Below are 23,179 nucleotides of genomic sequence, written 5' to 3'. Positions count from 1 at the left end.
CTACAGCTCCTATATTTTCGGTTAGCTTGGCCAAAGACCATCTGGGAGTTGAAGTCCAAGACATTTGGAGGACAACAGCTATAAGGAGGTCGGGGTCTGGGGTGCAATGGGCCCAGGGAACGGGTGTCTTAGAAGAATGTGGAGCAGACATGTTCAGAGAACCTCTTACGAAGCACACAGGGGTGTGCCCTCTAAGTGGCAAAAGAGCTGCGCATGATGAAAGGAGGAGGATATAAAGGTGAAGCGAGGCCTTGGAAGTGTTCTCTGAGGCCCCCAGCCCTCATGCTGGATTAGGGGGTTCTCTGCCTGGATTTGAGGTGCTTCCCTCAAGAGGGGGGCCCTGACCCTTCCTCCTCTTCTGGCTGCAGCACTGTGAGTTTCGGATGCGGGGACATTACCACTGCCTTCGTCCCGGCTGCTTCTTCGTGACCAACATCACCACCAAGCTTCCCTGGCACGTGAAGAAGCACGAGAAGGCTGAGCGGAGAGCCGCAAACGGTTTCAAGTACTTCACCAAACGAGAAGAGTGCGGCAGGCTCGGTAAGCGGCAGGGCAGGGACGCTGCGCCCCCCGCCCCCCCGGCCTTGAGTTGCACGGAGCTGCCTTCCAGCTTCCTGGGAGGTTAAGCAGACCAGCTGGGTTGTAAAGGCTGCCTTCCTCAGCTTGAATTAGCCCCTTTGATCCAGGGCTCCTTCCCTGAGAAGTAGCTGGAGCTCAAATGCGGAAGGTCCGCCGTTCCTCTCCAGGAGTGGCGCAAGCCCCTTTGGGTCCTGAGGAGAACCGAGCAGGAAGCCGCAAGCGCAGCACAGGCCTTTGGATCCTCGGGGCAGGACCTGCCTGGCACACCCCGGAGGGAAATGCTCTTGCCTTCCCTAGGCTGCCCCGCCTCTCTCCTGGCCTCAGCAGTGGCTTCTGCTGGAGGGGAACGTGGCGCTCCCTTTTCCGGTGCCAACCCCCCGGAGAAGCAGCGGCACGTCAAAGCACGGGGGCAGAGGGTGCGGCTGGCAGCCATGTTGGCCAACATGCCAAGGCCGTGCCAGAGCAATTACAGCATCGCTGTAACACCTTCAGCCCACCTCGTTCCTCCAGCAGTTAAAGCGAAGGAGCCCCAGTGGCAATGCCCAGATTGGTGCCCACCTCGGGCAGAGGCAGGAGAGCCTTTCGCTCTGCCGGTGCAAGAGAAGCCGAAGGGAGCCGGGCCCAGCTTGCTCCTTCCGTGGCCATTTCACAGGGTTCGCCCCCCACCCTCCCCAGGCAACTGCTTCTGGGTCTGCGCAAAGGGCAGCATCCGGTTTGCTGCTCAGCTTCCGGCAGCAGAACGTTGTGGGCCAGTCCTGCCCCCCCGCCCCTCTGTGGGAGAAAAGAGCATGGGGGGGTCAGAGAGCCACGGAGATCCTCTTGCAGAGCGCCCAAATGGCAATCCTGTTTTATCCCCCCCCATTGGAGGGATGGGTGTCCGAGGGCCCCCTTTGTGTGCCTGGCCCCCCGGCCCCTCCTGAACACCACTCAAGGCTGGGGATGGGGACCAGGCACCCAAGGAGACTCACAGGCCAGGAGAGGAAGAGGCCCCTCCATTTTGTACTTCCTCAAGAATTTATGTCGGGCCGGCAGCAAGCCGCTGGCTGTCACCAGGGCAACAGGCAACACAGCCGCCAGGCCGCCCGTACCTGGCTCTTGGCTCAGGAATGTCAAGAGGGTTGGCGGTTGCTGCTGCTCACTCAACCCGCAGTGCTCCGGCGTGTCTCCGGGCCACACAAAACCGGCCAATGATACCCGACACTCGGCTGCCCCAGCAACGGGCAAGCCTTGGCCTGCCCACCCAGGACCGTTTCTGCCCCACCACCAGCAGAGCAGAGGGCAGGCCGAGGAGGCAGGTGGGGGGAGAGGGAGAAGGGGAGGGAGAAGACCTCCAGGAACACCAGCATGGCAGTGCCATTGCTCGGTTTGCGGGCTGCCCTGTAAGCGGAAGGGGAGCTGTCACCAGCTTCAGGCGCCCTCGGCCAGTTGACCAGTCCCTTCACGCCGTCTGCACCAACACACGCAGGGGCCCGTCTGCAACGGGGCGGGGAGCAGCAGAGGCCTTTGACGCCCCTATTTCCCCCGGCAGGTTGGGTTTTCAAGCAGCTTTAGCTTTGGGATCGCTCGAGAGCTTGTTGTGGGGGACGGCTGGTGCCTGTTTTTTAACCTCCACTGCTTTTTAATTGATGGCTTTATTATGCTGCTTCTGACTAGATGTATATGGATTTTGGATTTTATTTGTGTTTTCATTGTATGTCATGCTGAGAGAGTATTTGCTATAAGGCAACTAATAAATCTTGGAAATAATTAAATAAAAGTTATAGCAGGCAGCATCCGAGAGGGCCGCTCGCTCCTGCGTGTGAAAAACAGGGAACGCCACTTTTAAGATGGCCCTTGGCATCTGTAATTTTCATAAATTTAAAACGGCTTTCCAATTAAGCCCTTTAAAAACTGATCAGTTTTAATTTGTTAAACCTGCCAATTAATAAATTAAATGCAGCAGTTTTACGTAGGTCACTCTGTCAGTCAGTCGTTTGGGGTATCTCAGAAATGCCCCTCTCCTTCTCTCGTTAACCTTTGCCCCTTCGGCGAAGGAGACAAGCAGCGGCTGATCCCACGCGGGGTCTTTCTTTCGGTGATCTCCCTGTTTGTTCCACTTTGGGGGGGAGGCATCCCCCTTGACCCCCTTCGGGAGTTCTTGGGCAATTCTGCAAATATGGGAAGGCAAACCCGTGTTAGGGGAGAGTTTAATTCCCGACGAGTCAAGAGTTGCGGAAGACCAAGTGCCGAAGTAGGGTCCCGGTCTCCCCCCACCGCTATGGGGCAAAGGCCCTCTCCGCACTTTGAGAGCGTGTGGGCATCATGACATCATCCCTTCCGAGTAAGACCATCATGCTGGTTTTATAGATCAGTTGCAAAGTGGCCCTAGCTTTAGAGCCCCGTGTCTTGGATCAAGACCGACGCCCGGCCCGGCCCAGCCCGGCCCGGCCCAGCCCTGGGGCGCGTCTGCTACTGACTCCTAGGCGTTTGCCGCTTGTATGACTTGCAAGTCTTTTCCATTCCCCTCCCAGGCTGTAAGTACAACCAGGTCAACAGCCACTTCCATTGCATCCGTGAAGGCTGCCAGTTCTCTTTTCTGCTGAAGCACCAGATGACGTCCCACGCCAGGAAACACATGCGGAGGATGCTGGGGAAGAATTTTGACCGTGTTCCCACTCAGGTGATTCCCCGGGAGGGTAGTTGCCGCGTGGCTTTGGAGGGTTGTTTTCAGGAACGCAGGAAGCACGGAAGCCTTGGCGTCGGGCCCCTCCAGCTCCGGTGGCCGCCGCTGTCGAGCAGCAGCTCCCTGAAGGCTTCCCCGCTGGTGTCCTTACCCGTGCTGAGGTTGCGGGGAGGACGGGAGCCGGCTTCTAGCCTACACAATGAAATCACTCAGTGCCATATTAAACTGCTCTAGGCTCTTAGAGCAGGGACGGACAGCCTACATTAGGCCGTAGCTGCGGTCCCAAAAGTGGCCGGGGCCAGGGCAAAACATAAATCTGATTTTAACTAACTAAAATTCAATTAGAGTTAAACGAATTAAAAGCAGTTTAATGTGATTACTACTCATGCACTTACTGATTTTTCTCTTATGTGATATTAAAAGTCACAATTCCTGAGCAATTTTTCCAAGGCCTCTGGAGGTCAAAGTTTCAGGAGCGCAGTGCCGCTCTTGGGCTTCAGGCTGGGCCTGAGGACTAACGCTGCCTCCTTTGCTTGCACGCATGCAGACGGGCACGGCAGGAGGTGTCAAGATCCGCCCCACCAGGTGGATCCCCGAGGCCCCGGGCACAAAGCAGTCAGACCCCCCCCCGTCTGTTTTACCCCAGAAGTCACCCCTGCCCCCTCACTTGTCTTGCTTCAGGTCATGGGCCACGCTGCTAGGAATGACAGCCTCCCTCCCGTGAGCAGCCTGGCCCCCAGCCCACCCTCATCAGGGACTCCTGCCTCCTTTCAGGGAGCTCCAGGCCTGATGGACCCCGAGGCGGAGGAGTACGTAGATTACGCGGGCTGCAGCCCTGGGGCCATCTCCTCAGAGTCCTCCAACATGGACCGCAGCTGCTCCAGCACGCCAGTGGGCAACGAAAGCACGTCGGCAGGTGAGTGGCCCCGGAGGGCCTGGGCGGGGCTCTGAGAGTTTAGATGGTTCTCCGTTTCAAACGTCGATGGCTCTGGGTGGCGCTCTGCCTCGGTGCTCTCGGGACCTAGTGCTGGCACGTGGGATTTGTGGAAGAGCCTCGCCGGGCGAATGGTGCCTTCGGAAGGCCCTGGAAGTCTCAGCAGAGAGAGCCAGGCCTTGCGATACCAGGGACAGAAAGTCAATGCCGTTGACTGAAAATCTCCACAACGTCATTGATTAACGTTCGCCTCCAATGAATCATCTGAAAAACGCATTCCCCGTAGCGCAGTTGAAACGCGTGACCTTCGTGGAGGCCGGCTCGGGAAGGGGCCAGAATGTCCGTTGACGCTCTGGCCCCGAGGGCGTGCCTTCAGGCTCCCCGGACCAGCCGGAGCGCGACCGAGAGGCCCGGAGAAGCTGCCGGTTCCCCCCGGACTTCTGCTTTGCCGGTCCCACCCGCCTCCCTGGTAGACCTGCTGCCCCTGCCCCGACTGGGGGGTGGCGCCTCCCTTGCTAGGTGGTGACCCTCGATTCGCTGGCACTGCTGCTGCTCATCACCCCTCCATCTCCTCCTCTGCTGTGGTTCTCTCGTCGTACGTGTGAATGCGTTCTCCATTTTCCATTGTGCCGCTTACACTCTCGGGGTCTTGTTTTGGTTCTGTTCCTTTTCTGGTGGTTGGCTTGTTTTTCTTTTCCTGCTATTTTTTTCTTTCCACATTTCTCCAGGCTGCCTGGCTGCTCTTCCTCCTCCTCCTCCTGCTGCTGGTGACGATGTTACCCACAATGCACCACCACCACCACCACCTCTGCCTCCATCTTTCTCACAAGCCCTGCTCAGATCTCCCCTCCCCTCCCTCCCCTATCTCTTCTCTCCATCTTGTGTCTCATACTCTCTGCTAAGTGCCACCCTGGGATCCAGCAGGGGCATTGTCTTGCCCACCGCCAGCTCGACAGGGCTCTCACCCATCCTTGCCACTCCAACTCCAGTCAAAAGCGATGTCCCGCTAGTGCAGGATGCAGCAGGTAATCCGATCTATGCTTTCTCTTAGCGCTACCCCAGCCCCCTCAGCGTAATACATACCCCGGGCCTCCACAAGACGGGCCCCTGAAGTTACGGGCCTGTCTGCGCAGCGCCAGACGGGCAGCAGTCTGGAGGCTGCATTCTGGACCGCTTCAGCTCCACACCCTCTCCAGGGCTCACCGGCAGGACGCACAGTCATCCCAACAGCTGCAAGGGCATTACTCGCCTTTAATTTCACTCTTTCACCAGCATCGAATAAAAACCTTACCAGCAGTGCCTTATACTCGTAGCGTTAGATTATCAGTGGCCACAAGTTCTGAACAATGCCTACAAGCGGACTTAGCAGCAATAGAAAAATGACAGAAAATCTCTAAGAGGAATTCAGATCAAAATTAAAGCAATGCCTACGTAGTGTAATAATCACAGTAACAGAGAGATAATCTCGTGTGCTATGCGGAAGACACGCTCTAATGGGAATGTGCTTGTCTGAACAGTCCTCTGCAGAGAAACATGGTTTCTACAAAACAAAACCCTAAAAAGTAAATAATTGTGAAATATAACAGAGCCAAAATTTCCACCGAAGGCCATTCAGTGATCAATCATCCCGATGGGTTCAGAAATCCTCCTGACCCAATCCCCGGTGGGGGGGGGGAAACAGCTTTTCAGAGCCTTACGAAAGGCAGGAGGGGTTGGGGCATCCGGGTCTCGGGAGAAGCGCTGTTCCATAGGGCCAGCGCAGCCACAGGGAAGACGCGTCTCCCGCGCCCCCCAAGATGACGCTGCTCCAGAGGTGGGGCCTAGAGCGCGCTCTGCCACGACCTGGCAACTAAAAGAGAGTCACGCTGTATCCACCAAGACAGAGTGTTTTTGCCTAACTGGGGGAGACTCGCAAGGAAAAAGGGGGGTCCGCCTCTCCAGAATGACACCTCTGCCTTTGCTTCCCCAGGGAACACCATCACCATGCCAACTGCCGCAGGGGCCAAGAAGCGCTTCTGGATCATCGAGGACATGTCCCCGTTCGGCAAGCGCCGCAAGACCCCGTCCTCCCGCAAGATGCTGGACGAAGGGATGATGCTGGAGGGCTTCCGGCGGTATGACCTGTATGAGGATTGCAAAGACGCCAACTGCCAGTTCTCCCTCAAGGTCACGCACTACCACTGCACCCGGGAGAACTGCGGTTACAAATTTTGCGGCCGCACCCACATGTACAAGCACGCGCAGCACCACGACCGCGTGGACAATCTGGTGCTGGACGATTTCAAGCGCTTCAAGTCCTCCCTCAGCTGCAACTTCCCCGACTGCCAGTTCTCTGGCAACAGCACACACTTCCACTGCCTGCGCTGCGGCTTCCGCTGCACCGACAGCACCAAGGTGACGGCCCACCGCAAGCACCACGGCAAGCAGGACGTGATCAGCGCCGCTGGTTTCTGCCAGTTCAGCTCCAGCGTGGACTGCGAGGTGCCCGAGTGCAAATACAAACTCAAGTGCTCCCACTTCCACTGCACCTACCCGGGCTGCAAGCACACCGTGGTGGGCATGTCGCAGATGGACTCGCACAAGCGCAAGCACGAGAAGCAGGAGCGCGGAGAGCTGCCGGCCATCTCTCCGGGCCCCGAGGGCCTCCCCCCGTCCGCCCTGGAGTATGAGGCCCAGAACTCTTCCGTCAACCTGGACAGCTCTCTCAACCTGAGCACCGACGCAAACAGCTCCCTCTTCTTCCTGCAGAACGCCGCAGGCGTGGGGCTCAACGACTCCATGGACCTCAGCCAGAAGCCCCCGGAGGGGACGGGCGGCCTCCCTCCCACCCCGAGGGAGAGCCTGGCCCCTGCAGCGGGCAAGCGGTTCCTGGCCAGCTGTTGCAACGTGGAAGAAGAGGACGATTCTTCCCACGACGACGACGACGAAGAGGAGGAAATGAATGAGGAGGAGGACGAGGAGGAAGATGAGGAAGAGGACGAGGAGGAGGACGAGGAGGAAGAGGAAGAGGATCTGAACACCGATTCTGAAGAGTCGCTTCCCGATCCTGAGGGCCTGCCCGCTAAAGACATTAGCGAACTGGAGGAGGTGGGCTCTTCCGCCGCAGATCCCAGCGATGCTTCCACGCCGTCCGGCGAGCGAGCCTCTGCCCCGGCCCCCGAGGCCTCTCCTTAAGGTGCAGCTGCAGCAGCAGCAGTGGGCGCAGGGGCTCGGCCTTTGCAAAAAGAGCGCAAAAACTGCATGAACAGGAGACCCTGCTGTGTGAGGTGAGGCAAGAACAAATGCTAGAATGGCGAGCGGCAAAACCGACTCTATCCCAGAAGGTGCACAGGAGGAGGAGGAGGAGGAGGAGGGAAGCACTGATTCTTGGACCACGCAAAACACGGAGACAAAGCAGAGCCGCATCCCGGGGCGGGGAGCAGCAGGAGGACCCATCTGTTGGGGCGCACATGTTTACAGGGGGCAGGCAGGCAGGCAGAGCATCGTCTACAGACCAGACGGACTGGCCCTCCCGCTGCTGGACGGCTCCGCTCGCCGTGGCAGAAAGCGCCCTGCTTCTCTCCGCAGGAGGGTCCCTTCCCCTCCGGCCTCGGTTTGCTTTCGTTCGTCCTGTAGTTCTCCTCCCGTTCTCAGGGAGATGGGGCAGGCAGCTAGCGTCCGGTGGGGATGTGATGAGGGATGAGAGGCTGAGTCACATACTACATAGATACATCTATACGTCTATAGGTGTCGATATAGATATATATAGCGGCAAAGCTGGATTCGGTTCTGCGAAGCTGCAAGCCGAGTCCTTTTGCCACCGGGGGAATTAGGGAAAGGGGTGGGTCCCGGTATCACTTATATTCCTATTTCTTTCTTTCTCCTTTCTCCAGCATCAAATGAACAGGAGAAATAGGAGTCTCAGGCAGCTTGGAATAGTTGGAACAGGGGTATTTATTATCAGATTTAAAACAAAAAAAAAAGAGGTGGGGAAGACATGAAATGAATTGATCCAGGCTGGGAATAAAATATCAGTAATAATAATAATAATGATAATAATGATAATAATAATACTAATTACTGTTTTTTCTAAGGAAGAAGGAACTTGTTATTTATAAGGCGGCCCTCTTCCTGCAGCAGGAGGGTCCCTTTCTGACGGAGCCCTGACCAGGGGCACCGCCGGCAAAGGAGCAGAGGCGTCGCTCTAAGCAGCCCCAGCCTCCGGAGGGCAGGGGGGCCCAAAGCCAAAGCGGGGGGCTTGTGCCCACCCGCAGAAGCCCACGGCCCCAGAGCTTGGCGGGCCCTCTGCCCGCCGCTCTCAGGAAAGAGAGGAGTGCTCACCACAGGCCCGAGGGCAGCCTGAACATCTTTCAGTCCCCCTCGGCTCCGTGCCTGGCCTGCTGTAGGAGGGCGGAGGAGGAGCAGGCAGAGGGCCGGGCCCCTTGAGGCGTCTTCCCCTGAAGGCCTTGGCAAAGGCAGGCGAACCTTTGGCTCGGCCTTCTGGGGCTGATCCAGGTGGCTCCGGTGAGCGGCGCAGGCGCCCGAGGCCCTCGAGGGCTGCCGTCAAAAGCAGCCGGGCAGCACTTGGTCCTCTGAGTCCGGAATCGGGCCTCCGTGCCTTCGGCCCCCCGAAAGGCTGGGAAGGCTCAGGCGCGGCCAACCGAGGGAACCTGCTCGAGCCCCACAGAAGGGAACAGATCCTGGCTTCGGCCTCGGGCGCCCGACGACCTCTCACCTCCGAAACGTGACGGCTGAGCTTTGTGTTGGCGATGGCTGTTCTCTTCCTGTGTCCCGTGACCGGTCGGCGGGCTGCAAGAAAGGAAAAGCAAAAGTCACAAACGGTCACTTGGCACTTAACAGCGCAAAGAATGAGAATGTAACCCAGGAACTTTTTAAAAACGTAAGGCTAGCAAGGAAGGAAAGCTTTTTCAGATGTCCCAGAAAATGATGATAACCTGTATAGCATTTCCCCCCCTGTAAAAGTTGCTATTAGATATATAGAATATATAGAGAGGAATGGAAAGCTATAGATAGAACAAAGAGAAGGAGCCATACCACGATCATCCTCCGAGTATCCAGTGAGAAACTGCCTTGAGAAGAGGCTTTTTGGTATATGCCATGGATACTCACACCTGCCTCTTCCCCACAAACTATTAAAACACGTTATCAAGAGGCAAAAGGGAGCAAAAGGGGACTTTCTGATCCATCTTCATTGACAACTCTCAACACTGATCGCCCAATATTTCTGAATTTCAATTAGGCAGACATTTAAAAAACCCAGAAATGTGTCATCCAATCCCATGGGGTTCTCCCCCACAGATGCCAGACTGGTTTATTGTGTGGCTGGTAAGATATGCACGGAGTCTTGGTTGTATTTTGGAGTGTGGCCAGAACCAGTTTCGGGGCACCCCCCGTTCTGACTCCTGCCCCCCCCAGCTGAAAAAAGGGAGTAGGGTGGGAAGCCCAGATGAGACTCCTGGGTTTCGTTTCGGGTGAAGGAACGCGTGACTAGGCACCTCAGGCAGTCGGGCCACCAGGTCACGTAGCACCCCAAAAGTCCACGTCGCCTGCTCGTTTGGGCCTGGTCTAGCAGGAAGGGAATAGCAATCCCCAAATTCTGGCCTGATCCCCTGGGCAAAGGCAGGGGTGGTTCTGTGGCGTCCAGATCGCCACATCGGCCAAAACAAAGCAGGAAAGGCAGCTGGATCGAGAAGGGAGTCCCGCTGTCCGAGGGGAGAGCGAGGCTCTCCTTCCGCCCCAAGTGCGAAGGCCCCGGAGACAGGCCCGAGGGCCCCACTGTGAGAAACCCGGGTAGAATTCCTCAGCACATCCCTATTCCTCTTTTTTACTTCTTTGGTAGCTCGCCAAAAGGTGCTATGGAAACCTCTTGTTTGCAGTCCCATTTCTGGAAACCGTGAATGCCGTGCGGGGAGGCGCAGTGACCAAGCCCCACAGGTACATTGACAGAGGACTTGGGAGTCCTCCACCCAAAACTGACTTGAGTAGCACACGTGTGTGTGTGTGTGTTTACAGGACTTCGCGACTCTCAGGCTGTTGTAACGTTTCTCGTGTCTTAGCTTTGGCAATAAAATCTCCCGGCTGCTTCTGGTCAGCAGCCTTCGGCAGCCGGGGAAGGACGCGGGGAGGAGCAGGGCGAGGAAAGAGGCCGCTCTGTGGCCAGTCGGGCTGCGCGGCCATCCGGATTCAAAGGGGAGGCCGTGATTCGGAGCCCCCGCCGACCCCTCCTTAAATCTAACCTGCGTTTTCCGGGGATTGTGCGTGAGTTGCCGGCGTGAGTGACACGCACATCCACCTGCACGTGGAATCGTCACCATCTCCCCTTGGATCCGGACCGCTGCACAGCCCTAAACGTTCACCTGTTTTGCCTCCCTTCCTGGGCAGCTGGCTTCTTTCGTGGAATTGGACATGCAAAAACCCAAATTAATTGTGTATCGGCTCAACCCTCTTTCCCGTCCCTAGTTCCAGAGTTTGGGGCTTTTCCTCCACTTAAGCCTACTTTAAACGGTTTTGTTTGGAAAGATGTCATCAACGTGTATCTGCTGCATCGCGGTGGACAGCTGATCCAGAAGAAAGCACTTAATATACCCAGGCATTAGTGGGAAGTATGTAAGACGAGCGAGCTTAAGTGCTGCCATAGACTCGCGCGTGTAATTTTACGGAACAGGAGAAGCCACCAGTTAAAACCATCCGGCAAGGCACTGAAGTTTTTATTTCTTAATCCGTTAGGTCCCCCAGCCCTTGCCCGATCTAATCATTTAAGCTGAAACTATTTACCCACTTCAATTCCACAAGGGATGTGTTCAGCCCCGCTGAAACACACAGACGGGTAAACACATCCCTGGGAAACCCCAAGCAGGGCCGGGATCCTGGGCGCGGCAGACGGCAGCTTCCGGAGGGCCGCGACAAGGGCCCTCGCCTAGGGGCCGATCCGGGCTGCGCTCTGCCTCTCGGGGCAGTTCTCGGCAACCCCGCTTAGGAACGGAGCCCGGAAGACGTCGTAAACCCGGCGCCCCAAAGCCCGCCTCGCGACTGCTCTGCGGCTGGAAAGCCAACCCCGTGTCTAGGCAGAAGGGTGCCCCCCCGCCCCCGGGCCCTCACACACACACCCAGACATCCACACATAGGGGAATTTTGGAGGGAGAATTCTAGCCTTTGTAAAATCCATATTGCACACTAGGACTATAAGCCATTGCTAGCTCATTTTGAATTTTAAAATGTGTACTTTCTTCTGTTGTTTTTAATTTTTCTTTCTTTCTGTGTGGGGCGGGGGCGGGGGGCGGGGGAAAAGTGATGCTTGAAACTACCAGTGCGCTTTTTAATGTTTTATAAATATGTATGTGTATATATATATATATATAAATATATATATATATAAAATATAAAATAATATGTATGCACATATATATATGTGTGTGTATATATCTATATGTATATACCTATATATATAGATATATAGCTATATATAGGTTTTGAGACAAAAAATAATGCGGAAAGTGAAAAAAAAATCCTACAACAGGACAGTGTGCTCTGATTTTACTTGAATTTGGTCTTCTCAGCACCTACGTTATTAAGAACTGAATATTTTTCCACTTGAATTTAGTGCTACTAGAAATTTAATATATGTGTTTTATTTATTTGATTTTTTTTTTTTTTGCATGACTGATGCAAGGTTTGACATTTTCACTCAATAAAAACTGGAAAAAGCAAAAACAAAAAAGCCGAGCAATCACGGTTTGCTACTGATTTGTGATGTCTGACGTTTACCTGGCGACTCAGGATCCCGTTCTGGCTTGAGCTCTTCCGTCTGCTGAAGAGGCCCGGGAGCTTTTGGGCGGCTCAAGCCCTGGGAGGTCCTCCGGGGCACAGCTTAATCGCCCCGAGGAGAGCAGTGGAAGTGGGGACCCCCCAAATGCCACGGGCATGGGAGGCCGGGCTTCCGAAATCGAAGCCCCCCCCCCCCCGTTTCCTGCCCTTCTGCTTCTCTGGAAGCCTTCAGCCGCCCCCAGCGCCCCGGCCCTAGAGCCGTGGCCCACATTAGGGCGGCTTTCTCGGTCCCCGCCCAGCGACCGGCCTGCGGTCAAGAGCAACGCACCTGCCCGAGCCACCTAGCCGCACCCATCTGCCCCCTCGAAAGCGAGCGATTAGCCCCAAGGTGAGGGCAAAATGCATCTTTGCCAAGGCACACCTGCGCAGCCGTCCTCTTCATCCTCTGGCCGAGAGCAGCAGCAGCGCACAGGGGAGGACAAGCGAGCGCCTTGGAGGGAAGACGCTGCGCCACAGCACCTTTGGGATCAGGCTAAGGCAAGGTAGGCAGGAACCCTTGCTAGCCCCTCGCCCCGGCTCCGGGCAGCTTGCTCCCCGTCCCACGCTGCCTCCTGGCCCCCACAGCCCTCCGGCTCGTCCAGCCGTGGCACCCCAGGGCACCAGACGCAAAGCGTGCCCTGCCGATTCCCTGCCTCCGACAGACTTGACCGTCCTTCCGTGTGTGTCAGTGGGTCTGCCGGCTCTCCAACGGCCGGATCAATGGGTAGCGGTGAAGCGCAGCGTGGGCATAACTTCAGGGCTTCCAGTTAGTCAGCCCTTCACACTTGCACCCCGGAGATCTTCATCAGAGGCTCCTCGTGCCTGGCCTGCTCCAAAAACCCACTCCTCGTTCTCCGGAAAGCTTTTCAGAGCGGTTGGCCTCTGTCTGGCAGCTTCGGGGGAAGCAGGAAGCGTGCTCCAGCGTGTTACTCCTGTGAAGGACAAACAGCTACCAAATTCACTTCCCTTCTCTGGCCTCGCCTCAAAATTCACCTGCCTTGCCATTATTTGTATAAAGTAAAGGAGCAACTCAACAGATACTCACTTTGTAGAGATTAATGTACTTGCTCAATGCTACCCCTGAATGAATTAGTCTGTGTGGTGGAAGGCCACTATTAAATCATACTCGGGCTGTATTTTAGCAAAGACAATTTCTATAATAATCTATAATTTCTAACATTTTTTGCTGGTTTTAAACCAGCACTTCAGCACAAACAAGGTTAGGTTTGATAAAACATTTCAATACCTCACCCCCTCGGTGTCACATTTTTTTCTCCTCCTATGAAGAAGAGGAGAAAGGTGTCTCGTATCCATGCAAATCATAGACAAATGCAATTCCGTATCTATCTTAAAACACCTTGGTCATTATTATGGCTATAGTATAGATACATAAAAAATGACCTTAAAGTATACTGAGTCTTTCTTTTTTTCTTTTTGGGCTTTTAAACCTTGCCGAAAATTGAGACCCAGCTGTCAGTTCAGATCCTATGTTAGGCGACGTTGTGGGTCCTAATCTCTTCCTCTCGATGCCCTATTATTTCCTCCCTGTCTTCCACGTGGTGGATCAACTGTTATGTGTTATTACAACCCAAATCGGACAGACCGCAGCTCTGAAAAAACGACGGCGTCCAATTTGCACGCCAGCGATTTGTTTGCACAAAGCAGTTGGCCAGATTTCAAGGTGTTGACAAAATTATGGCTTTTTAGGTATTTCGAACTCCCAGAAAAAAGAACCGAGTCCTGCTCCCGGGACACACAACGAACAGCTTCTCCATCAGTTTAAACTCTCCCCTAGGACGAAGTATAGACCTCAAAAAGGCCTCCAGCCAGCCTGGGTCCAGATCTCATAATTTCATTAAAAACCTTCCTGCGCCACAGGGCTGAATTTCTGCTGCCGAAGGGATTCTGGACTCCGTGGCCCATTTGGGCCCAAGCGGAGCCCTCTGCCTGGACGCGGAGGGGGGCTAGGCCCCGCTGCCCTCCCGGGCTCCCCTTGCATCGCGCCCCCTCCCAGTTGCTCTGCTGCCGTTCCTGACAACTTCCCCAGATGTCATTACCTGAACATGCTGCTAATCCGATCTCGGAGCCGAGGGTTTTGTTCCTGCTGGAGCCGTGCCTGTAGGGGAGGCGGTTTTTTGCATGCATGCTTTCAGAGCAGAAAAGAAACGATGCGTGCGCGCATACCGCACGCCCCAAGACGCACGCACCAGGAGAACCAGCGGCTTGCCGGGCGCCCGTTGGGACTTGCTCCAGTCTCACTGGAGGGCTCCCACTTCTCCTCAATAAAAAAGTGACTAATTGACGGGAGAGAAAAGCCAGGTTCAACAAATTAACGCGCACCCCGGGGGCGAGAGCGGCTCTGCCCAAGAGCTGAGGCCCAGCTTTGCGGAGCCGCTCAATACTGAACGGCACATCAGGCCATCCCTCGGCCATCGCGCAGGAGATGGGCAAGGACCCATCCGGTTGTTCCTGTGATTTCACAGTTAAAAGGTATGTTTGGGGAGCTGTGGCGGCGACCAAGCCAAGGGAGAGAAAGCCACCATGGGCTGGCCGGTGGGTCCATCTCGGTCAGGAATGTCCCCAGCCTGCCAGGTGGCCACTGTGAGCTTCCCCAACGCAGTGCTAGACCCTCCGCTTGCCCACCGGCAGCAGCCGCTCAAACCTCAGCCCAGAATGCTCAAAAGTCCGTCCGTCCTTCCTTCCTGGGGGGGAAATAAAAACAAAGGGAAAAAGCACGAAGCAATCGAGGCCAGCCCATAATTTTTTCCCGTCAGCCATTACAGATGGGCTCGTCCAGCACCCTGGTCTAGTGTTCACCTTCAAGGTCTTATGAAAGGCCAGCAGGACTAGGGCAGGTGAATCTTGGAGGGCGAGGTGTATATAAATTGAAATGCGTAAACTTCATGCCACCCTGTCTTTCTGGGGGGGGGAACAAGCCAACCCTGCATGGCCAGATTTAAGTGTGGCTTCCTTCAGCTGTCTTTTAAACTGAAGAGGGCACATGAAGCTACGCATTTCTAACCCAGACCCACGCTGCGCAACGAGCAAACGTCTGCCATGTGGGTCAGGCAAGGAGGACCACCAGCAAAGGCCGGCATCTTGGGATCCTTTCATTAAGCGAACGGTGCTCGGATCTCTCGCCAGCGTTGGAGGCCCCGCCAGGCTAAGGGCCACTGGCCCCGGAGCTTCAAAATCAAGCAGAGGCAGTTTTCCGGCCCAGTGGCCTTAGGTGACCGTTCCCATCTGCCCCAGCCGACAGGGATGGTGGTAGGCCAGTGTATCTGGGGAGGCCCCCCGCTTGGAGGCAGCTGAGCGAGCTCCAGGAGGACCGGACCCCTCCGGCTGGGCTCTCTGGGTGTAACAGACGCACACTGGAAGGGGATGCTCGGGCCAGCAGACGCAGCGGCTCCGTCCCAGGTGGGCTCTCCTCGCCCTCGAACGGGAAGCGGCCTTCAGTTGCACAGAATGGCTGACCGCAGCGTCATAAACCGTACCCGCGTGCACAGCTTGAAAGCAAGAGGCAAAGCCGAGCCTCTCGCAATTTTCCTGCCCAGGACCCAAATGTTACTTGCCACAGGAGATCGGATTAATTGCTATCTGCAAACTTGCATACCGGGGCAGAACACAATTAATTAGCTTACGATTCCAGCTTTGCAGGGGCCGCCTGATGTCCCTCCCACCATCTAGCTTTGGAGGAAATGCAGCTCCTGAGCAGGGGGACCGCGAGCGAGGAGTCCACAAAGCGGCCACCTTTTTCTTACCCTGGGTGGCTCACGATATGCCCTTTTTCCTTACAGTCGGTGTTTGGATCCCCTTTGAGTTGGTCACAAGCCTCTGGGAATCGGCATGATTGGGTGGCATACAAATTTAATTAATCAATTAATTAATCACTAGTAGCTCGCACATTTGTTAGTCAAGTGTACTTAAATAAACACGACGGGGTAAAAAAATAAATAAACCGGGGATGACTCACGAGAAAGCGTGCTCCTGCCACAGCCGCATCCTCGTGGAAGAGTTGCTAATTATTACAGAATAGCAAATATTTTTAAAAGCATTAAATCTGCCGCTCAATTAATCAAAGGCACCTTTTTAATCCAGTTAAAAGCCTTTTTAATTGACGATCTGTGCCATTACGACTACAGGCTTCTGTACCTTTATGTGGGAAGGAGTTGACTTTAGTGCAGCGAGGCTTGCTTCTGAGGAAGCCCGCGCAGGCCAGCCCTGGGGACCAAGCAGCCGCTCTGCTTGCTGCTTTGGGAAGACTTCCCGAGGGGCCACGGAGCGCCCAGCTTTGGAACTGGCCAGACACGGGACTCCTCCTGAGGTCGCCCCGGTGTCTGCCCGCAGCACCACCCGTAACGCCTTCGCCTTTCGGGCCCTCCGCTGGAATTGGAGCGGCTGCGCTCGGAAGGAGAATCACGCCGACCGGACGCTTTTTCCATGGGGGTTTCTCGCCAGAAGAAGGCGTTGGGCAGGGAGTGTGTGTGTGTGTGTGTGTGTGTGTGGGCGCACACGCAAAGGCTTCAGAGTAGCTCCCAGCCACACCTCAGAGGTGCACGGCGATCCAGCTGGTGGTGCGAGCAGGGCTGCTCAGCACCTTGCTTGGCAGAGCTGGTCGCCTGGCGCAGGTGGCCTCCTCCGCCCACACGAGACCAAGGCGAGGGTGTCGCAACACCCTGGGAACCGAGAGAGGCCTTCCTGCGGGGGCCCGACCAGCACATCTGGAAGGGGCCCCTCTGCTCTCGGCCTGGAAGGCGGCTTTCCTCGTTTCTCTGCGGCAGAAGGGCGGGGGGAGAAAGCCCAAAGGGCGCCAACTATTCCTATCCGCGCCTCTCCTTTGAAAAGAGCCACTCCTCAAAAATCATTCAGCCTTGATAAATGGCTTGCGTCATTTCGCGCGTGGCTCCCTCCACACAGGCAGGTGTTGCAGAAGGTTTCCAAACCTTTCTTGGAACATTTCTATGGACCCGGCTCTGCCCTCAAGTCATCCCACTCCTGCCTCCCTCCCTGTGGGTGTGATGAAGTGCAGACAAGTACAACTCACCCAACCTTCGCTGGGGGCTCCCCGTTGGAGGTCCTGCTCTGGGATTAGGGACACTGGAGAGATCTGGGGGCTCCATTCAAAAAAGAAGACACCCCCCCCCCCGCTTTAGCACATCCCAAGGGAGGAAATGGGTCAGAAGGCAGTTATCTGTCAAATGACACTTTTTTCTGAGTATCAGAATGCAACTCTAATAGAAAACACAATAAACAAATAATTGAAATGCAACATTTGGTTGATTTTTAAAAAATTAAGCATGGAGGGGGATAATGACGCGGGTTAGACTCACATTTGAAAATACCCGAAACTGGCAAAGAACCGGATGCTAGATCTGTAAACTCACGAAAGGGAAATGGAGAAGCTGGTCTTTAATGGCGCTTCAGCGTTTCCTTCAAATACTTTCCAAGCTTTACTTGAACATGGTTATTGGAGCCCTTGATATCGAAGACGTGACAGCCCCAAAGCAGACACTCCCTTCACACTGTTTACACTTTGGGGAAAGAAACAACAGCGAAGGCTGAAAAATCACAGAAAATCTGGGCTTAAAGATAAATAGATCTCCTTCCTGCAGACAACTGGAAAAAGGTGACTGGTTGGGGACAAGTGAGCGAGAACTTCAGGCTTGTCCAGCCGGGGTTGAATTTTCATCTTTGGGTGACATTTCTCCGTCAGCCCACAAGGAAAAACCTGGAGAACTTCTCCCCGCAGGACGCGGGTTCCGGACTTGTAGAAAGAGGGCTAGTCCCTGTTGCTGGAAACAGGAGAGACCAATTTCCTCCGACGTTAAACAAGCCATTTCATCACGCAGGTCGTAATTTAAGGGTGGCTTTTCTCACCGTGAGCTTGACGCCATTAAGCTGACTTTGGTTGGGAGGGCTTTCTGTGCATGCTCAAGAACATCTTGCTCTGAGATTGCTTCCCACAAGGAAGTCTGCACAGGCCACCTCAAACTCAAGCAGAATTTGAGTCCTTCCTAGCTCTGTGTGTGTGCGTGTGTGTGTGTGCGTGTGTGTGTGTGTGGACACATAACTGCACACCTGAAGGGCCAGGGTGGGGAACAGAGGCTTTCAAGGCCGTGCAGAGTCCTCAAATCCGAGCCTGAAAGGGAAATTACCACTTTTCCTCCTCTTTGGCAGGAAAGAAATTAAACCGAATAAACACGGAGGATTTGAGTAAACAGCCGAAGTTTCTCTGGCAGGCCAGCCCGGACCCTCCTAGCCACGACGCAGGGCTCACCGTGCCCCCCAAGCAAACGCCACCACCAAGCAGCGGGAACAAAGCTCTTCCATCACGGGCCTTTGGGGATTCGCTGCAGGGAGCAAGAGAAATGGGGCAGGCTGACCAAAGCCAGCACAGACCCAGAAGGCCTCCCTGAGCATCGCCCCCATCCCCACGAAGGGCTGCCATCTGGGCATGGAGGGCTGGCCCCCTTTTGCCCTTGGGTGCAGGGGGGCCATCAGGGTTGGTGGATTGGCCAGGCCAGGAGGCCTGGGCGCCAGGAACAGCAGGGGCCCTCTCTTTGAGCCCCCGGGCTTAAATCCCCAGCAGGAAAGTCCACTCAGCCCCTCAGCGAGAGACCAAGGGCAAGAGGGTTGGCATCTGTGATGCCATCTTGAGCAGCGCCCACCCCGGGAGGAGAGCAAGGCCGAGGGAGACACACGGGCCCAGGAGAGCTGACGGGGGAGAAAGCCCTCGGCCCGGCTGCACAAATGCTGCAAAAGCCCCCGAGCGGAGGCTTCTTGACCCCAGAAGACGAGCCGCAAAACTACAAAAATAAAGCCTTGCCGAGAGACTGGGATAATCTCCTTTTCTAGAAAAGCCCTCAAGTGAGAGAGCTCGGTGCTCGCTTCTGCCCCATTTCAAATATTTTTACCTTATTTGGGTGACAGATATTATTTTTCTAACGAAAGGGGGAAAAAGAGCTGGCCTTCCTCCTCCAGGCCAGCTACGGCCTCTGAGCTCCCTGCGCGGGCTCTGCGGGGAGGGCGGGAGGCAAAGCGGGCGTCCTGCAGGAGGGGAGGGCCCCGACCCTGCCTGCAGCCGGGCCGTCTCCCCCCCCCCGCGCTCCTGCTCCTGCTCCTCTGCCAGGTTTCGCGGAGCCCACGGGGACCGACTCTGGGCAACAACGAGGGCCGTTAAACTGCCAGGCAACAGGCTGAAATCCAACTGATGCAGCACTGAGCCCACGACGGAACTTCTTGCTGGAGCTTGGGCGGAGGGGATGTGGCCGGCCTGTTTCTTCAACCAGGGACGCTCACTTTTAAAACAATAAAACCCCACAAAACATTGACAGACTGCAGCAAAACAGCCACACGTGCCCCTCGGGAGGAAAGGGGTCGTGACGCTGCAGTATGTGGCTCACAAATGGGCGGGGCTTGCACTGACAGCGCAAGGCCCCTTTGGCCACAGATGCCGATGCACGCACAAAGTCGTCTTAAACACAACAAGGGTGCGGTATTTTTCCACACTAACAGGTGTGTAGACACAACCAAAAGCAGGCCTTTGAGAGAAACCTGGCCCCGCGCCTACCCCTCTACCCAGAACTAAACCCTAATGGCTATCCGTGGACAAACATTACAACATAAACCATAGTCCCATTACCTATGTTCATGTGGTAGGTAACATGGAAAAAAAAAACCAAGCGTGTGATGGCTTGTATGGATCGGTCTGTTTCACCAAACCTCCCAAGGAACTGTGTGGCTTGGGGTTAGCAAACTGTGTGAACGGAGCCTCTGGGGTTTAGCAACCCTGGTTTATAGTTCCAGGTCTTGCAACCTTAAAAGCCAGTTTCCAAGCAAGCAGGTGGCTGGTGCAATCACAGCAGAGAGGCAGCACTGAGAGGCGACGCTGCCAGTTTGGGCTCTGAGGTGGCGGCGCCGAGGACCGATTAGCCTCCTTTCAATCAAGTCCCATCCGCCAGTCCCTCTTCTTCTGCCCCACCTACCCTACAGGGTGGTTGTTAGGGGTAAGGCTGGGACAAGAGAGCACTCTCAATTCCTGAACAAAGGGCAGCAGATGAATCAACAAATACAAACGAGGAAATGCCCAAAAGGCAATGGCTTCAAGTTTGAAACCAAGCGTGTTTTCCGTTTGGCGTACCACCTCACAGTCCCCTTTCTAGCTGACCACTTTCCCATCTATGGTTTGACCTTCCTTACGAATGCTCCACTTCCCGTGATGACATTCAAGGCTCTACGTTATTAAAGCGCACAGCAATAATGGTTTGGCGTCGCCTCTCGAAAACAAGCCTGCGCTGGAAAGGAAGCGCGGCCAGGAGGTTTAAATGAAGGGCGGCGGAGAAACGAAACGGCCAGGGCAAACGCCGTCGCTGATATTCTCCATTCTGTGCAAAAATCAAGTTGGAGACGAAGCACGGTGTGCACGGGTTGCAAAAGATTGCTTGAAGGCGAGCTTTGTTGCAATTTTAATCATTCATTCGAAGGGCAGCCTGCACCTTAAATTGGTCTTAACAGGGAAAAAGAGAGGGGGACGCAGGCCACCCCCCAAAACAAACCTTGTTCAGGTGGGTCTTTAATAAGCCACTTGACAATCAAGTGAAAACAGATGTGAAATTCACAACCTCGTTTGCTCTAAACTTCCTAACTCACCCTGCTCGTTGCAAACAGTTGCCCAACGCAATTTTTCACCTTCTCCTCTCTGCCGGCCCATTTCTGTTTTCAAACCCTTCTCTGCATATTACGCAGATGCTGAGAAGACAATGTGTTTCCCATCATTATACCCTCTCGTGCTTGATCCAGTTGTTTGTATCTGACAAGGATTCTTGGCTAGCAGGAGGCAGGAAAGGGGGGTGGGGGGATCTTCTAAGGAAAGTGCTTTCAAACCCTCTTAAAAATTTGCCCTGTTTTAGCAAAATGTAATGTTCTTCGTGAACATTAAAGGAGAGAGAGAGAGAGAGAGTCCTGCATTTTCATCCATTTAAGGAATGAGAAATCACTACATTCAATAACAGGTCTAAATACAGTAATGGAACGGTCCCTTCTCGCGCCCCATAAGCCGGAAAATGTCACCGTGTACCAGACACGCAGGGTTGGCAGGGAGGGGAAAGAACAGCCAGGAACCCGTCTTTATTTATTTGCAAGACAAACGCTGCGGAATGTGGACACCTCCTAACTTAGGTTGTCACACGCTGCGTTTCGAGGGCTATCCCGTGCCAGAAAAGCAGGCGTCTCGAGAACAGGAAGCGATCGGGAATTATTCTGCCTTGCCCGTCCAGCACTGGCTGGGCAACTGGGCCTCACGCAGAGTGCCACAGATCTGAGATCCGAGCGTTGGGGTTGGCACTTCAAGGCCGGCCAACCCTTTGCGCAGGTGACGAAGAAGTCCAGAGGGTTTGTTTGGGGGAAAAACCGTTCCTGCTGGCGCCCCCGGGGCACGTCTGCCAGCCGGAGCAGACGGTTCCGAGATCAATGCCCCAGTTCTTCGACCTGCTATACGGCCACTTCTTCCGCTCCTAAATATAATTCAAATCAAATAAGTTTGCCATTATTCTCCCTGCGTTTTGTGTCTCTGCCTTTAAAGTATTTCCCTTAAGTAATTATTGGATTTGTTAAGTTGTGCGATCTCAGCAGACCCTTGCTCCTGTACTTTTAAATATGCTTCCCACAATATAATGGCCAGAACCCTGCTTTTTACAGTTCTTGCTCAATCTGCCAGGCATCCAGCTTGGTCAAGACTAGGAGTTGGGCGGTAGCGCCTGCTTCCTTGAACACAGTCGCACACACCGAGGGGATTTCACTTCCATTTGCCTACGTCTTCGCTGCTATGATAAATTTAAATAAAATCATGCTTGAGTTCCCCAACAAATAAACTTGGTGCTTTAGCTTTTAGAGAGGAAGTAATCGCTTCCTGGCAGAGCAAGGACATATCAGTGGAAGCTGTTTTGCAGAATCACAAATTCAAGAAGCCTCAAAAGCCATCTGCAACAGCCTCGCCGAAACACATTTGTGTGTGATTCAAACCCCCCAGTTTGGGTCATTCCCAAACCTTTAGCAGCTGAGAGCCAATTTCCCCTATGCTTCAGAAAATATTTTTCTGTCCCCTGTTAAGCCCTGCTCTCTTCTCCAGGCTAGGCTCACCCAAGTCCTCCCCATTTGGGTGGCTTTCTGGATCAAACCAAGGGTTCATCTAGTCTCACCTTTTGCTAACGACAGGTAGTGGGTGAAACCACACTCACCTGGGTTCACCGACTAAGCAAGACTCACAAACTTACAATGATGGCTTGAGTAGGTTGTGTGAACTGAGTTGTATCCTGACAGACCAACTCACATAAAGTTTTGGGGAGGGAAATTCCAAAAAATAAAATAAAATCCTGTGTTCCGCCCCCGATTGGTCCGCCCCCGGCGCCTGATGGACCCGTCAGGGTTTCAGAGGGAGCTGGGGGATATTCCCGTGGACCTGCTGCACGGTCCAGCGGAGGCCTTGGCTGCTGCCTGGAATAGAGAAGCGGCCGGGGCGTTGGACAGGATCAGGCCTTTGCGGCCTCTCTTGCCACGTCGGCCCCGACACTCCCCGTGGTTTACGGAGGAGTTGAGGGTGCTGAAGAGGGTTAAGAGACGTCTAGAGTGCCGCTGGAGGAAGACACGGACTGAATCCGACCGAACACGTGTTAGAGCCGCTATTAAGGCCTACATTGTGGCGATAAGGGCGGCGAAGCGCCAATACTTCTCCGCCCTTATTGCGTCTGCAGAGTGCTGCCCGGCGGTCCTGTTTGGGATCACCAGGTCCCTCCTTGGTAAGGGGGATGTGGTGGTTCATTTGCAGGGCCGCACGGAGGAATTTGCAGAGCACCTGCAGGATAAAATCGCTCGGATTCATTCCAAGTTGGACTCCGAGCGTGGTGCAGGGTCTGGGGAGATACCAGGGGACCGTTCTTGCCTAGTTATCTGGGAACGGTTTGATCCTGTGGTTCCTGAGGAAGTGGACAGGATCCTCCGGAATGTGAGGGCCACCACTTGTCATCTGGACCCATGCCCCTCCTGGCTGGTGAAAGCAGCTCGGAGGTGACATGTGGCTGGATCCAGGCGATGGTTAAGGCATCCTTGCAGGAGGGAGTGTTTCCAGCGGCCTTTAAAGAGGTGTTGGTGCAGCCCCTCCTCAAGAAGCCCTCCCTGGATCCTACTGTTCTGGACAACTTTCATCC

The 23,179-nt window shown here is 54.7% G+C and overlaps 1 protein-coding gene across 14 annotated transcripts in view; it reads left to right on the top strand.

The window, feature by feature from the left end:
- CASZ1 (castor zinc finger 1) overlaps positions 1–11,920 on the top strand; it is a 212,973-nt gene extending 201,053 nt beyond the window's left edge. For 10 of the 14 annotated variants that reach the window (XM_088136815.1, XM_025163103.2, XM_088136818.1 and 7 more), the window contains 5 exons: positions 369–540; positions 3,090–3,238; positions 3,923–4,157; positions 4,904–5,200; positions 6,145–11,919. In XM_088136815.1, the coding sequence (XP_087992941.1) occupies positions 369–540; positions 3,090–3,238; positions 3,923–4,157; positions 4,904–5,200; positions 6,145–7,349 (2,058 nt within the window). In that variant the 3' untranslated portion in view covers positions 7,350–11,919. Of the gene's footprint in view, positions 1–368; positions 541–3,089; positions 3,239–3,922; positions 4,158–4,903; positions 5,201–6,144 lie in introns of all 14 variants that reach the window. The other 4 variants (XM_025163108.2, XM_025163109.2, XM_007420084.4 and 1 more) reach the window with 4 other exon arrangements.
- Positions 11,921–23,179: the final 11,259 nt, after the last annotated feature.

This window comes from Python bivittatus, unplaced genomic scaffold (assembly GCF_059951505.1).
Source record: "Python bivittatus isolate LINGU-HERP-01145 unplaced genomic scaffold, Pbiv_v1 ctg000090_np1212, whole genome shotgun sequence".
Taxonomy (NCBI): Eukaryota; Metazoa; Chordata; class Lepidosauria; order Squamata; family Pythonidae; genus Python; species Python bivittatus.
This window is presented reverse-complemented; position numbering and strand designations above follow the sequence as displayed.